Source organism: Rhopilema esculentum, chromosome 13 (assembly GCF_057945365.1).
Source record: "Rhopilema esculentum isolate cy_ngs chromosome 13, ASM5794536v1, whole genome shotgun sequence".
Classification (NCBI taxonomy): domain Eukaryota; kingdom Metazoa; phylum Cnidaria; class Scyphozoa; order Rhizostomeae; family Rhizostomatidae; genus Rhopilema; species Rhopilema esculentum.
This window is the reverse complement of record NC_142827.1, coordinates 1,923,296-1,937,603: the sequence shown is the minus strand read 5'-3', so window position 1 is coordinate 1,937,603 and position 14,308 is coordinate 1,923,296. Positions and strand designations below refer to the sequence as shown.

General features: G+C 34.3%; 3 protein-coding genes across 3 annotated transcripts; 1 reads left to right on the top strand and 2 right to left on the bottom strand.

Moving 5' to 3' along the window:
* The first annotated feature begins 1,834 nt into the window (after positions 1-1,834).
* Positions 1,835-3,815, top strand: LOC148958591 (uncharacterized). Its single transcript, XM_089112241.1, has 3 exons — positions 1,835-2,133; positions 2,585-2,672; positions 3,458-3,815. Exons 1-3 carry the CDS (start codon positions 1,867-1,869, stop codon positions 3,547-3,549), a joined length of 447 nt encoding a protein of 148 aa, XP_088968367.1. The 5' UTR covers positions 1,835-1,866; the 3' UTR covers positions 3,550-3,815.
* LOC135692174 (nudC domain-containing protein 3) lies at positions 3,565-11,074 on the bottom strand. The gene is made up of 5 exons (XM_065210235.2): positions 10,695-11,074; positions 9,840-10,123; positions 8,390-8,589; positions 7,198-7,487; positions 3,565-6,354 (listed from the first exon to the last, which is right to left on the bottom strand). The coding sequence occupies exons 1-5, from the start codon at positions 10,887-10,889 to the stop codon at positions 6,259-6,261; spliced, it is 1,065 nt and encodes a 354-aa protein (XP_065066307.2). The 5' UTR covers positions 10,890-11,074; the 3' UTR covers positions 3,565-6,258.
* A 216-nt stretch (positions 11,075-11,290) lies between these two features.
* Positions 11,291-14,292, bottom strand: LOC135692177 (ribonuclease P protein subunit p21). Its single transcript, XM_065210239.2, has 4 exons — positions 14,137-14,292; positions 13,165-13,265; positions 12,507-12,589; positions 11,291-12,086 (listed from the first exon to the last, which is right to left on the bottom strand). Exons 1-4 carry the CDS (start codon positions 14,266-14,268, stop codon positions 11,971-11,973), a joined length of 432 nt encoding a protein of 143 aa, XP_065066311.2. The 5' UTR covers positions 14,269-14,292; the 3' UTR covers positions 11,291-11,970.
* Between the last annotated feature and the right edge of the window lie 16 nt (positions 14,293-14,308).

Here is a 14,308-nt window from a genome sequence, read left to right as displayed (position 1 = left end):
AGTCACACCAAACCCCCAAATTGATTCGGGGCAGGGAATGGAAAATTAAATCCTTTTTTCTTCTCAATGAGCAGGTGCACTAGTCCCCTACTTTATAGCATCAAAACCTTGAAAGATGCCTAAAAGACAAAGAAAAACTACGTGATTGACGACAACAATGTTCATATTTTCGATGGCAGCAAGAAGCATAATGGTCACTTAGAGCAATTTTTAAGTCCTCTGATTTAGGAATGTTTTCAGGGAGGTTCTTTGCGATGTGATCAATCCATATAGCAGTGTTCAGAGGTATCGCATATAGTAGCTATGTTTCCTACATTAAGAATTTTCCAATAATATATTCACAAAACGTTACACCAAGAAAGACAAATTTTTTATTTTCACAATCGAAAAATTGAGATAACTTTCGAGCTTTGTAAATGGTGAATCATTTGAGTCCTGCCCAGTCAGAAGATGTTTAGAGTCATCAACATAGGCAACTCCACCATATTAAGGGGATACTGGCAGGGGGGGGGGCATTGCATAAACTCAATTGCATAAGGGGTGTTTTTGAGGCACCCATCAATAACTTTTGGCTTGGCTGTAGAAGATCAGATTAGGCGCCATTTCATAAAATTATTGGAAGGGTGCAAGAAGTTTTGATGCACTAAAATGATAAGAAATGCTAGGAAGAAAAAGCTGAGAGATAATGTCACGATCTGGAGAAAATTATGATGCATAAGCTAGAATATTTAACAATGACATCAGCAAATCGATTTAAACCATCAAATAGCTTTCCGTCTGTGGATACTCATTCAAGAGAAAGCTTACATTATTAAAAATTGCTTCAAAAGTGCGTTTTTTCAGCGAACTGGAAGCATCTAAATTCGAAAGTTTTCTTTCCCTTTGGCGGCAACCAAGGTGCCGCCTAAGACATTAGACATATATTTCTATCTTGGGCTTCTTCCGATATATAGATCTAAATGGTTAAAATGTCTGATAATATTATGTAAATAGATGTTAATGAATTTTCTAGGTAACCAAACAAAGTCGTTAGCAAATAAAGGGTTAAAAAGGTGGTCCACAGAATAATTGGTTTTCTTTCACCATTTGGACCATTTATTTTTGGGCTGTCGGGTCGCCAATCGCAAAGACGGTCATAAGTAAGATCCCAACCGTTTTTGAGTGGGTTGAGAAGAAGAAACAATGGCCTTTTTCCGCCGACTAGCTACATCTTGTTCATGCAAAAAGCCGAAAACCATACGGTCATTAACTAATGTACGAAGAAAAGAAGCAGAAAGTTAACATGCGTGTAAAAACCTGACAAATACTTAGAGATTGTTTGGGTGGACAGGATCCCAAAGGAAAAACTTTTGCTCTCCACTGTCCAACTTCAGGTTGTCTTGTAACGTATGAGGATGAAACAATGCCAACAAAAATTAAATATATCCAAGCCAAGGCCATTGTTACTTGATGATACAGTACCCTGGGTACCAGGGGCGCCATTTTGACCCTTTGCCCCTCATCCCCAGGCGTTTTGGGCGGGCATCAAAATATTAGATTTTTGTAGCTTTCATGATTGAGTTCCAGATAATAATTCCATGTCGATTATAGAAATAAATTGCAGAAAGTACAGTATTTCATTTCTTTACTCACCGAAATATTTTCTTTCCACCGGAAATGTTGAAATTTTTAGCCGAAATTTACGCCGAAATTTTAAAAATATGATCGAAATATTTTCCACCCAAAAGTAATCCACAGAAATTTTTGGCACCGAATTTTTTGGTACTTTAATGGATAGCAAATCTGCATAGATGTTTCATCCGCTCCGAAAACCGTATACCCAAAATGCTTTGCAGCATCGAGGTCTGATCCTTTCTCGTGGTGAAAATGGCTGCCACACGAGCTTGCTGCAACTTTGCCCGACGTATGCTGACTACACAGCTCAGTATAGGCCAAAAAGCATTATTTTCCTACAATCTTAGGCCTAGACAGTTGTGCTCACTTGTAAGTCGAGCACCTCAGATCGCCTTTGCTACAAATAAATGGAATCAACCGACAAGACTGTATGGAGACTATCCTATCAAAACTGTCGAAGAATTAAGGGACATGAGCTTGAGTGTGCTGAAATTATTTGATAAAATAGACCCTTCGAAGGTAGGAATATAAATTATTGCGTGAATTTTTTTATTAGCAACACTACCAGTTCATTTGAGAAAAATTTGAGAAAGCAGTACTACACTACCAAATTTTAGGCCACCCACCTAGTCAGTCGTGTGCTGTCAGGTGAGAAGTTGCAAGTAGAGAACATTTTATGTTAGTCGTTAATATACCTAAAGTTCGAAATAGAATTTGAACAACTGTGTAGGACAAGTAATCTTGAATTTGTAGTAAGATGATTAACTAAGACATAAAATTGTTCTGGTATGTAATTTTCTCAATATTATATAATATTTTATTTTTGTAAAGTAACTTTTATTATGTTATGCGGCTTTTAATCTATGATTTTTCTTGCTTTAATTTTTTGCAGCATTTACCCGAAAGAAAATCGAAAAAATTACTTTTTTCTTATAGATGTGTTTTTAACTGGGATATTGTGTTTTTCCAGGTTACCCCAGAGGCACATTTTATAAATGATCTTGGTCTGGATAGCTTAGATGTTGTTGAAGTTGTAATGGCTTTTGAAGATGAATTTGGTAAGAAATATTTTTCAACATATTTTCAAATTTTTGTTTGTGTGATTGTTGAATGCTTTCTGTTATTTCTTCAAACTCCCTTCAGAAGCTTAGTAAAAAATTCCAAAACAAATCAGTACCATCAAATGAAATTCATATTTGGAGGGGGGGGGGGGGCTGCCCATTGTATTCCTTCTCATTCAGCAAATTGTTATAAAGGCAATATGCTACAGTTTGACAATGATTGGGGGGCTCCAGCCCTGCAAATTGGCAAATTGCATCTAATGATTGTCTATGTCCATTTTTGATGTTGGAAGAACTGCTAGATGCAAAATGCCAGAAGTATTCTTTTCTGTTTGAAGAATGCCAGAACAATAAATTCAAATTTGCAGAAAATGAATGCTTCGTGAGAAATTACACACAGCTATTTGTAGCAAAAAGATCTTGCTTTTGTTTTTTTTTCTGTCATCAAAAGTCAGAAGTTTGAATTGAAGAATATTGGCAGGGCGCATGACCAGCTAAACAATTATAATGCACCGACTCTATGACGGTTTTTAAATAATGCAACAGTGGCATGAAAGATGAAGATTATTGTGCGGAACATTTGTTCCCTATGAAGACCAAACAGTCTAGGAGTAAAATGTAGGCCTAGATTTTGGTGCCATCTGCAGGATTCATTTCCTTCACAAGTGAAACATTTGAAGTTATTGAACTGAAAACATGCTGTATGTAAAGTGCCATTTTGAAATATATATAAATACATATTTTTAAAAACAAATTAATGTTTTTATAACTTGCTTCCCTAGGCTGTGAAATATCAGATGAAGAGGCAGAAAAGATCTTCACAGTGAATGATGCTGTTGAGCTGTTGAAGACCAAACTAGGCGTTGAACACTAAAGTTTTTTCAGACAATTATCACCAGTTTGCTTAATTAGAGTGACAATGCTACAAAAGAAAACATTAATGTGAAGGGGCATGGCCCTTTCCTTTCATTGTTATTAGCAAAGTTAAAAGCAAGATTTTTTCAATTGATTCAGTAGCCACAGTAATTCTGCCAACTATTGGTACATTCTATACCCAAGAAATGCTTGACCATGTCTCTCACTTCCTTTGAGACTATCAACATGTAAATTTGCGATGACTAGATGATTGGCTGAGCTTTATAGCATGTATTTCTTGCTCAAAGTTCCTGCACAATATTTGGGTCTGTGTTCTATTGTATTCTGTTTCCTGGCCTTACCTTCTTTTTAAGGCCTGTTTTTGCAGCATTAGCAATAGCATAATTCCTATTCCCTTTTGAAAAATTCTCATGGCAGCTCATATTTTTGTTAGCATTCCTACAGGTAACTTGCTCAAGGCAATGAATAATCTCCTTATTTTGAATAGTGTGGTTCCTATAAACGTTCTCACAATTTGTTTGTTACATTTGTTGAACCTGTACTGATATATTGCAAATGAAACATATTTTACTGTCTACATGTTTTTTTCTTCCCATCTCACCAAGTTTTCCTGAATTTACTTAAAACTCTTGAGAAAGTGTTGTTTCTAGGTATATATATTTTTATACCGGGTATATATATTTCTTAGCGTAGAGTTTTACGATCTATGTTCTGACATTTTAAACTCTGAAGAGTGTCAGACGAAAAGCTTTAGTTTACTAAATGTTTGCTTTTTTCAAAGCCATTTACAAGTTTTGTACCACCAAAAGATTGTTTGAATACAATTAAATTAAAAACACTTAATACAAAACTACAATCTAAACAAAGAAATGACATTACATAACTGTATAAAATATTGATTGATTAAGTTTATCAGTGTGGTTACCAAGTGTTTGGACCATGTGAATATTATAAAACAATGCTTGTATCTTAGTCAGTTACAAATATAGTAAAAAAGATTGTTTTATTTACAGTTATTTGATCAGCAAAACTGTAAAAATTGGAAATGTCAAATCAGCTCCAGCACTTCTAGTGTTACCACAGTCAGTTGCATCAGAAAATGTATAAAATTTGTTTGGTTGAAAGCCTGATGTAGCAGCCTTCAATGTCCCTTTGATTTTACCAAAAATGCCATTTGGAACAACTTTTACATGTCTTGTCTTGTAGATATTATTTTTCGATCCACAGAATGTTGATTACAAAAAATCTTGGACATAAAAAAATTTCAGACAAAGATTTCAGAATTTTTTTGCTTGAGATGTTTTACTCTACTCTTTTTGAAAATAGAAACACAAGGCAAGTAAGCAAAATGGCAGCTTATAATGATCAAAGTTATAACTCAACATAAGAAATATTCTTCTAATATGTATTTCATTGGTTTTGGTCTATTTTGCCTTTCCCTCCTTGTCACACACATGGTTGTATGCCCCATAAAAGTCATATTCTGATAATTTTGGGAAAGAAATTTTGAAAAAATATATTAACTTTACATGCTTCTTCTTTAAAAAGAATATTTTACAAAAACATTGAGTCTAAAAAATGCCAAAATATAATGAAATGAGATAAACCTTTTCAAAATTGGTTCCGAAATTTTATCTAGAATCTCTCTAACTGTCAAAAAACTTTATGTTAAAAAAGAATATCCAAAATTTTTACTTCAAAAACTTTTTTAACTTATGTATTCCATAGAGTGAATGCTTCAGATTTCCTTTAGTCACTTCAACAAATCTTATGTTGTCTCAGTACAGTCAATGCTGGGCACTTATTGTTCTTTCAGTGTTTTGAATTATCCATAATATGATAATAACAAAAAGAGGTACAATCAAAATATCAATTTAAATAATTTTGACCACATAAACAATCTTTATTTATAATTCAAACAAAATTCCCTCCAGACTCTGGTACCATCACAACTCACTTGTTTACTTAAAAATCATGGTTTAAAGCTTGAGCAGAAGTTCAAAGAATGTGTTTTAGTTGGTTTCATTAATGTTGGTTCCCATGGCTTAGTCACAGGCTACTTGTTAGTACCATTAGACCCATTTTTACAATGTGAACTTCCATGCTGATTCTTAACATGGAGCAATGTCTAAGCATACTAGATATGCCTTTTTAAATCAAATCTCCTCAAAGGTAAAACATTTAGAATTTTGAAAGAACGACAAGCTTGCCTTTATATATACCAAAACTAGGATTTTAAAATATAAGAGAGCTTAACCAACTGCAGTTTTAAACAAAAGACAACAAATTTATGGGAAGAAGATTAATCTTTACAAGTAGGCACTCTTTGCATACCTCTAACAAAGCAATGTTATTTCAGCATGTAATATTAATGGCCTAGATTGACATGTCACATTCAAATTTGCTTGATGCCATTAAAGATCTATTTCCCTATACAAGCGCATGAACCTAGTGCTGCCAAAATTTTTCATTGTTTAGAAAGTAACATAATCTTTCCCCCAAATGTCAACAGTTTTCATAATCCAATGTGTTCAGTCCTCCATAACAAAGGAAGGTTGGATGTCTTAAGACCAAAACAACACCAACCACGGTGAGCTTCGACTTTGTTGGTTGAAAAATCAAACAATTCTGGGGTAAGATTCATCAAAGATTCCTTTAGAGATTTGGATAAAGACTTTGAAGGAAGATAATTTTATCCCTGTTCTTCTCAGCTGGAAATGTTGACACTTGAAGGATCAAATGGTGTGCCTTTGAATGGTGAGCCCTCTGCATCCCATGCTTGCTTCAATAGTTCATGTGTTTTCTATGTAAAAAGATGTAGTCATCTTTAGGCCAAATAGAAACAGCATTGACTTTAAATAATAAGACCTAATAACAAATATTTTAGCTTCAAATTTCCAGTATCATAAGTTAAAATAATCAAATTAAATCTTTTTTGTTCTGCTGTAGAGTGTTTAGGTGTAAAGCACCTGGATATTGGGTTGCCATGGAATGATTGAATATTTTAAAGCTTAATTGTCTTTATTTGGAAAATGGACAGTTAGATTTTTGGAAAGAAGCTGTGCTTTGCTTGCTGTTTACTCAAGAACTTAATTCAATACACACACAGCAGTACAATGATCATTTCCTGGTAAATAGGTAACTTTATATAGAGAGAGTAAGAAAAGCCGCTGACACTTTGAGCATTTGTTGGTAGACCCAAAGCATCCATTGGTTCACCCAGTACCTCAGCAGTACCTGCTACACTGAATGAGGTCTTAAAGCTACCCCTGGGTCAATCCTTAGGCTGTCAATGGTAATGCAAGTGGGAGAAAGCATGAAAAGAAAAGAAGAAAGCATAATGATTAGAAACACTAGCAGTCTTTTCATGAAGATCACCAAGAGCTGCAGTGGTGTAAGAGGCTTTGGCAGACTGTGTACCATCTCAAAGAGCTGTTGTCGAGCAACTAGATTCAGCCTCTGAATAAGCTGTCAATCTGGTCACAGATAAAGTGAGGCAAATTATGTTAAATAAATTCCAAATTTATAATTCCAAAATAAATGTAATAAGCCAATAAAAAAATTTCATTGGATACTTTGCAGATCACATTGAATCATATGGGAAAAAATTGATTGTGAAAAGGGGAAACTTTTCAATTTGCTTTACCTGTTCTTCACTAGTTGGTTTTCCTTGAATCTTCTGGCGATGATCGTACATGACTTTCTGAAAATCTGCTTGAGTTTGTTCATCAAATTCAGAAACGTCTCTTGTTGTGTCCAATTGCGTTTTGTCAATTTCAGGCTCACCTTGCAATAGAGCAGTCCAAAAAACTTCCTTTGTCTTTTCAATATGAATCTGTATGCATTCACCAGGAACAAGACTCCAAATACTTTCTTCATCTCTTATTCGCTGGGTAAATTTCCCATCAACAATAAGCTTGCTTGTGAAACCAGAGTCTGTAAAATGCAAACACCAATAGCAAGAAAGTGCAGTCAATTTGGTGCATATCACAAACAGTGGGCAGTCAAGAAGTGAAGGGGTGATGCATTTGAGTTTCTGCACCCTTTTAAAATCGAGCCATTTGATACACATATCAGACAGGCCTTGTGAGAAGCAAAAAGCAGGCACTTGACAAACTGAGCATCTTCAACTTTCTAGGTGCTCGATTGAGCATCATCAAAGACTATCAAAAACAAAGTTTGGTTTTGCGCATTCAATTTTTAAAGATCATTAAAACGCTAGATGCATTATCAATCAAGCTCCTAGAACTTCCTAGGTGCGTGGAGTTGTTTGATCGAGCTCAAGCCACTCTCCTTGCAAGGCCTGATATCACAAACAGTGGTGCCACAGACAGTCAAGAAGTTGAGGAGTGATGCATGTGAGTTTCTGCATACTTTTAAAACAATGTTTTTTATATTGCAGAATGTTCCTTTTGTGCATGCCAGCATTAAAATCCCTCTAACATTGCTATTTTCTTTGGAAAATATAAAAAATGTGACTCACTCCCTTAAAAACTAAATCATTTGCATTTAAGAAAAATGCAGTGAACCTTATTGCTTTGATTACCTCTACTTGTCATACAAATTATTTCCATAAAAATTAAAGGTATTATAATAAAAAGGATATATTATGATTGAAATTATCTGATTGTTGGACTAAACCCTTTGTTTGAGCAAAAATTGTTGTTTTCAACAAGAGACAATGAGGTATTGTTTTCCAAGATAAGTTACAAAAATAAGCAACCCTTCCCTATTATAAAAAATCAAACTGGAGATTAAAATGAGGATACAATAATAATTCAAGAATAATTCTATAAAAATTGAAATACAAAATGAATAATCTTATGATATATATTTACCAACTGGGGGATTATTCTTCAGTGATATCCTCAGTTTATCTGGCTTTATTTCAACTTCTATATCTTTAGATTTCTTGACAAAATCTGGGATAGGAACTTTAACATCAACATCAATGTGTGTTTGTGCCCATGAGTATTTGTCAGTGACTGCTCCATTGAAAGAATCAGCATCTTGATGTGCAACTGCCTTGCCTTTCATTCTAAAATTTGCAAAACATAAAATATGAAGAGGAGCCCATAATATTAATGTTATTGTTAAATATTTTCTTGCAAAATACCTGATTACTAGTGGAATAGCTCCTGTGCATGGTTATGGAAACTGAAACATCTAAAGACGAGCAGAATAAGTTACATGCTTTAGAAGTGTAGCTACTCAGAAAAACTTTCCATTTCTTTTAGTTTGGAACTTGCATTTTACCAATGAAGAAGAAGTTTGAGCACAATACATGTGCGTAGAAGCCTTATCATATTGCTGAGCAAGGCCATTTGGATATCATTTGGATGTGTTATGCATAAAAAAGGGCTAAAAACCTATTACTGGTGGCCAGCATTGAATATAAATGTAATGTTGCAAGAACATTCATCAAAAAATCTAAAATTTTGTCTAAAGGTTATAGGAAAAACTGCAAGTGTTAAAAGCAAAAAGAAAATACTGGCCATCAGGCCAGATCTGTGTAAGGCACCAACAGAAAGATAGCATATATCAGTCTTTGTCATTTATTCAACTTTTACCTTGTTCCTGTTTTCGCTATTATCAGGGTAAATATCGATAAAATTGCTCAAAAGAAAATGGGCTTTTTTATCATAGATGCGAGAGGCAGGCAACAAATAGACCTGCAAAAAGAATATCTTCCAACAATCAAGGTTAATATCAATCTAGTGATGAAGATAGAAAAATTCATAAAAGGGGCGAGAAAATTGGAATTTCCAACAAAAATTTCATAAGAGCCTTTATTTTTCAAAAATTTGTACACAACTTCACATAAGTCACATGTCATACATCATGCTAGTCAAAGATTCTTCTTGTCTTTCCCTCTAAAAAAGGCATTTTAAAGTTCTATACCTTATTGAAAGAGATTGCCAATCTGATTCAGAACAACAGAAAAGATCACCATATTCAGCTTTAAAACATTTTCTCTCAAAATTTAACATTTGGAATAAAATAGAAAACCACGTAAATTTCCGATCAGATCAGAAGTTTTCCGACAAAACAGCTAGCAGTTTAGCTGTATAAGGGGGAGGTTTGCCCTGCCCCTTGACCCCCCTTAATCTATGCCACTGTATCAATCAATATTTCCCTATATGTGAATCGCACGCATAAAAGAAAAATAATGAGTGTGGTTTACCACATGCATGGTGATTTCCTTATGATGAAAACTGATATAAATAATTGAAAAATTATCATTTATTTAAACAATATTAGCCATTTTGTTTAATAGGGATCACTCACCCTTCTGAAGTTGTCTGCTGTTCGGTCTTTTTTTCTTTTGTATTTCTGGCAGTAAGGCTGTCATCATCACCCACATTCTTAACTTTATCTTCTGGATCCTTTGGTTTTGTAGACTCAGCTTTTTCAGCTAAACTTGTTTCTACCTCTACAATTTTGGCAGCATCAGGAACTTTTGCAGGTTCTACTGGTGCCGCTTTTGTTTTCTTTTGAGGGGACTTTGTTTTTTCTACGTTACTTCTCTCCTGCTCATTTCCAAGAACTAATTTCTGATACTTCTCAAATATCTAAAAAAATAGAATAGATTTTGGCTAGTCTGCACTTTAGGGATCCACTTTTTTGTTACCTTGTTGGAAGTTTTAGAGTCATAAAAACATTTATAAAAAATACAATATATCTAGTACAAATACTAGTCCAACAAATCAAGGTAAAATTCAAACCATTTTTACAATCTTTCTTGATATTAAATTATTCAAATAAAAAATCTCATGGGTATGTTCTTTACTTCATCTGATTCTAAAACGTTATATATGATGTTGCTTGATAATTTTTTGCTCCATTTCAAAAACCAAAATTTGCAGAAGATTTTTTCAGAATAAATTTTTGAGCATCTCAGAACATCTGATTGTTTGTTTATTTTGCATATTTTCTGACACCATCAAAGTTTATTTTCATGCCAATCGCATATACGGGTTAACCCAAGCTTTGCAGTATGTTTTTCATTAATGCAAAGGTTTTTATCTGCCATTATTGTTATTTCATAACGAAAATATGTCTTCTTTAACAGTCGAGGTTTATTAAATAAAGAAGGCAATACGTTAGACGCAATGGATTGAATAGAAAACTTATTGTTTTTACCCTTATCACGATCTGTTTTGCAACGCCTGGTGGAAAACCCATTTTATCTTCTCTGTTATGCATTAGTTTGAAAAAGTCCGTTCTCCTAGCAAGGAAGAAGAATATTGCCTCCAGAAAAGGCTCAATTCTTCCCAAATGCTGTAAAATCCCTAAGAAAACGTCGTCAAATTTTGCAAGATCCACTTCGGCGGCCATTTTGTGATAAATTCACGGGCCTCGTAGCCAACCGGGGTCTGTCCCTTGTTCATGTTTCATATCAGTTCAGCGTAGACAGAAACAAAATAAGATTTCAAAAAACATATAATCATCAGAAGATATTTTGAGGATCATTTCAAAGTTAAAGCTGATAAAAATGATATCAAATACGCCTTTAGTAAGAGACAATAAGGATGAGCAAACCACTCATTTGTTCACGATTAGCAGGAGGTACCTCAAGGCTGGTGTCTTGGACCACTGCTCTTTCGTTATCTGTAAATACCGTATTCTCTCTTGTATTCCCGCCCTCCCCAATATTACTGCCGCACTAATGATCCCGCCTTTTCTCTATGTTTTGACAAATTAATCCTGCCTCCCTGATAATCCTGAACGTAGGTTTGATGTGTTGCAAATTTGGGTTCAACAGAGAGAGAGTTTGAAGCAAAAGACAGACAACGTGTTTCAGTGAACTCTGTTAATCAAAAGCTATTAGAGACCTTTAGCAAGTGGTTATAAGCATAAGCTATTAGCGGAAAACAATAACAATTAGTATACGCTTGGGTTAATATTAAGATCACGCCAATGCATTACAGATGAGAAGAGATAGATGCTGATGTTGATTTTGTCGATGGAATATCGTAGAAAAAGTGACACACGACGCTAGAAGCATAAGACGAACTTTTTCCCACAGAAATAGGCATAGGAGAGATGGGGCTGCGGCCCTCCCAAAACAGCAAAATTTATGGTATCACAGGCTCAATTTGTGCAGCTTTACCTTAATTAAACGACGATATAAGGGCAAGATCCATCACGATTAGCATCCGCTCCGCTACGAGGCTACAACTATGTCCAGAGGTCTATTGTTTAATGAAGATATAGGGCTATTGCCATCATCTTGTTCTTTATTATCTTGAAGATCTTCAGTGAATAGTCAATGATTTATTCACGGGTAAAACTGCAAGCCATATCAAAAGTCTGACAAAAATATATGCAGTGATAACATGGGCTAAAAGAGTCTTTATTGAGACTATTTTTTGGTTACAAACAATTAATAATATTACTCATAGAAAAAAAACTAATATTATTTTTCATCCAATTCCAAAGCTTCATCCTTACTAACATTACATTTACTAGTCCTCCAACGCTTTACTGTCTTACATGTCAAACAAGACACAACCATATGTTTCTCTCTTTTACCTGTGGAAAAGGGAGAAAATAGATAAACAACAGTTGGGGATTTAATCAAAGAGCCTGAACGTTTCAAAGAGCCCGAATCAAAGAGAATTTTAAAGTTGAGGGTTCAAGACACTTCAACCATAGATTCAAACATGACCTTATGAGATAGCCAAGACACATATAGCAAATGTAAATGGCAAAAAGAGAGATAAAGTAGGCTTCTGTTGAAGTCATGATTTCACTCTAGTTTAAATTGCTTTATTGTGAAACGTTTTTAATGTTTGGCTTCTACCACAAGCCAAATAAAGTGGCACACTCAAAAATGAGAAATTGCTTGCAAATGAGAATGAGGAATATGACAAAAAGTTCTTAAAAGCAGTGACAAATAGGTAAAAATAGCAAGAGAACTTGAGTAAAAATAGCTGGATTATAGATTCAAACCTTGCAAACGGTGTGTTGATGTGATTCCAGGAATAAGAAGAGCATGACAGCACTTGCATATTGTCCTTTTGATTTTGGGATCACTTCAAGAAAATATCAAACAAAATCAGCCTTAATACCAAATATTATTAGTCAGCAATGACATCATTCAGGCAGCTGTGATCATAAAAACATGATGATTGCAGTAAGTGTAAAACTTGGAGTAGTAATTAAGAAACTCAGATATTAATGCTCAGGTCGTAGATTGCAATTTTCAGGGATTTTCCCAAGTCTTGCAGAGCCTTCAAATGCAACATTTTTCTCATTCTGAGCATTAATACACTTATTCAAAGCCTTCATATCCACACCACACCTGTCATTGGCACTCTTCATCTTCCCTTTTGGCAAATTATAGATAATTAGAGCAATTTATGATTGGTCAACAGTAGTTCTCATGTCCAGCTTGATAATTCCATCAAGATTCAGTCTCATCTAACATGATCAATCAACTCATGATCTGTAGATATCATCAAGTTCTTTCAAAATACATCTATCTTCTGGTAACTTACTTATAGCATTAGATATCCAATAAAACGAGTTAAAATAAATTTACTAATTCTATTGTATCTGTTGGTATTTATACAACAAGGATATAAAAAATTCTTGGCATATAACATACATTTTCAGTACAAGTTTTTCCGTTATTTTTTTTGCTGTTGATATGTAGAATCTTGACAATTCTACATTTTCCGGGTTTTGTGAAAGTGTCAAGTGTGCTGCCTGTAAAAAATCAGAATGAGGGATATTACTCAAGAGTTAAAAACACTACATTACATAATTTTCATTTGCTCTAAGAATAAAAAATCAGGATTAGACTTGACCAAATTTCAGGGGTTTTGGTTGATACCAGGGTACATTTCATGTCAACCGTATGCCAAAGGTCCACCAGGGCATTTGTTTAGGTACGCCAAAAATATAAAAGCAGTTGAGTTAGTAAAACTGTAAACATTGTTGCGCCAGACAAAGAAAACTGATTATTAAAGAAAAATTTGGTGTATGAGTCTTTGTTTTACGTTAACTATGTACATGGCTTCATGTTTAGCATGCCAACTAACGAAAATTTTAAGTACGCCAAAAAAATCTTTATTGGTTTGCACGCCGAACGCCGAAATAAACCTGGGTGTACGCCGAAAATCTTCGGGCCTAAGTACATTGAATACACCTTGGGATTGATAGCGGCATGGGGATTACGTAAAGATAGCGGCTAGTAGCTTGTTCATCAACATACCCAACATACCTAAATTCTGTTAGATCTTCATTTATCTTCCTAATCATATAAATATTGCTTTTAAAAAGGCTCCCTTGTATTGTTTAGCGCTGTGTTTCCCTTTCCATACAGAGAAAATTTAAGGAAAATTTCAATTTATAAAACTTAAAGTAAATTCTACCTTTCATCTGATACGAATAATAAAATATTTGCTGTTCCAAACAAACATTCTATTGAATTCCTTTTTGCTTTTACTTCTTGTTATTTTGACCATCGCATATTATTCGATACAGTATGCTGGATATCACAATTATTCTTGAAACTTAAAAAAAAAGGTTCACGTGACGTGAAAAGTGGACAAATAAGACTGGTTGAATTTTTCACCTGATATAAGAAATTTATTCTATCATATGCTTCTCTGTTAGGAACAAAGAACGACTTTTGCCTTTTCTTCAATTTCTTTGAAACATCTACTTTGCTTGATTCGTCAACCATTTTCAATCTACTGTTTACCATTTGTTACTGCCATTTATCAGATGCCTCGTATATGATTCAA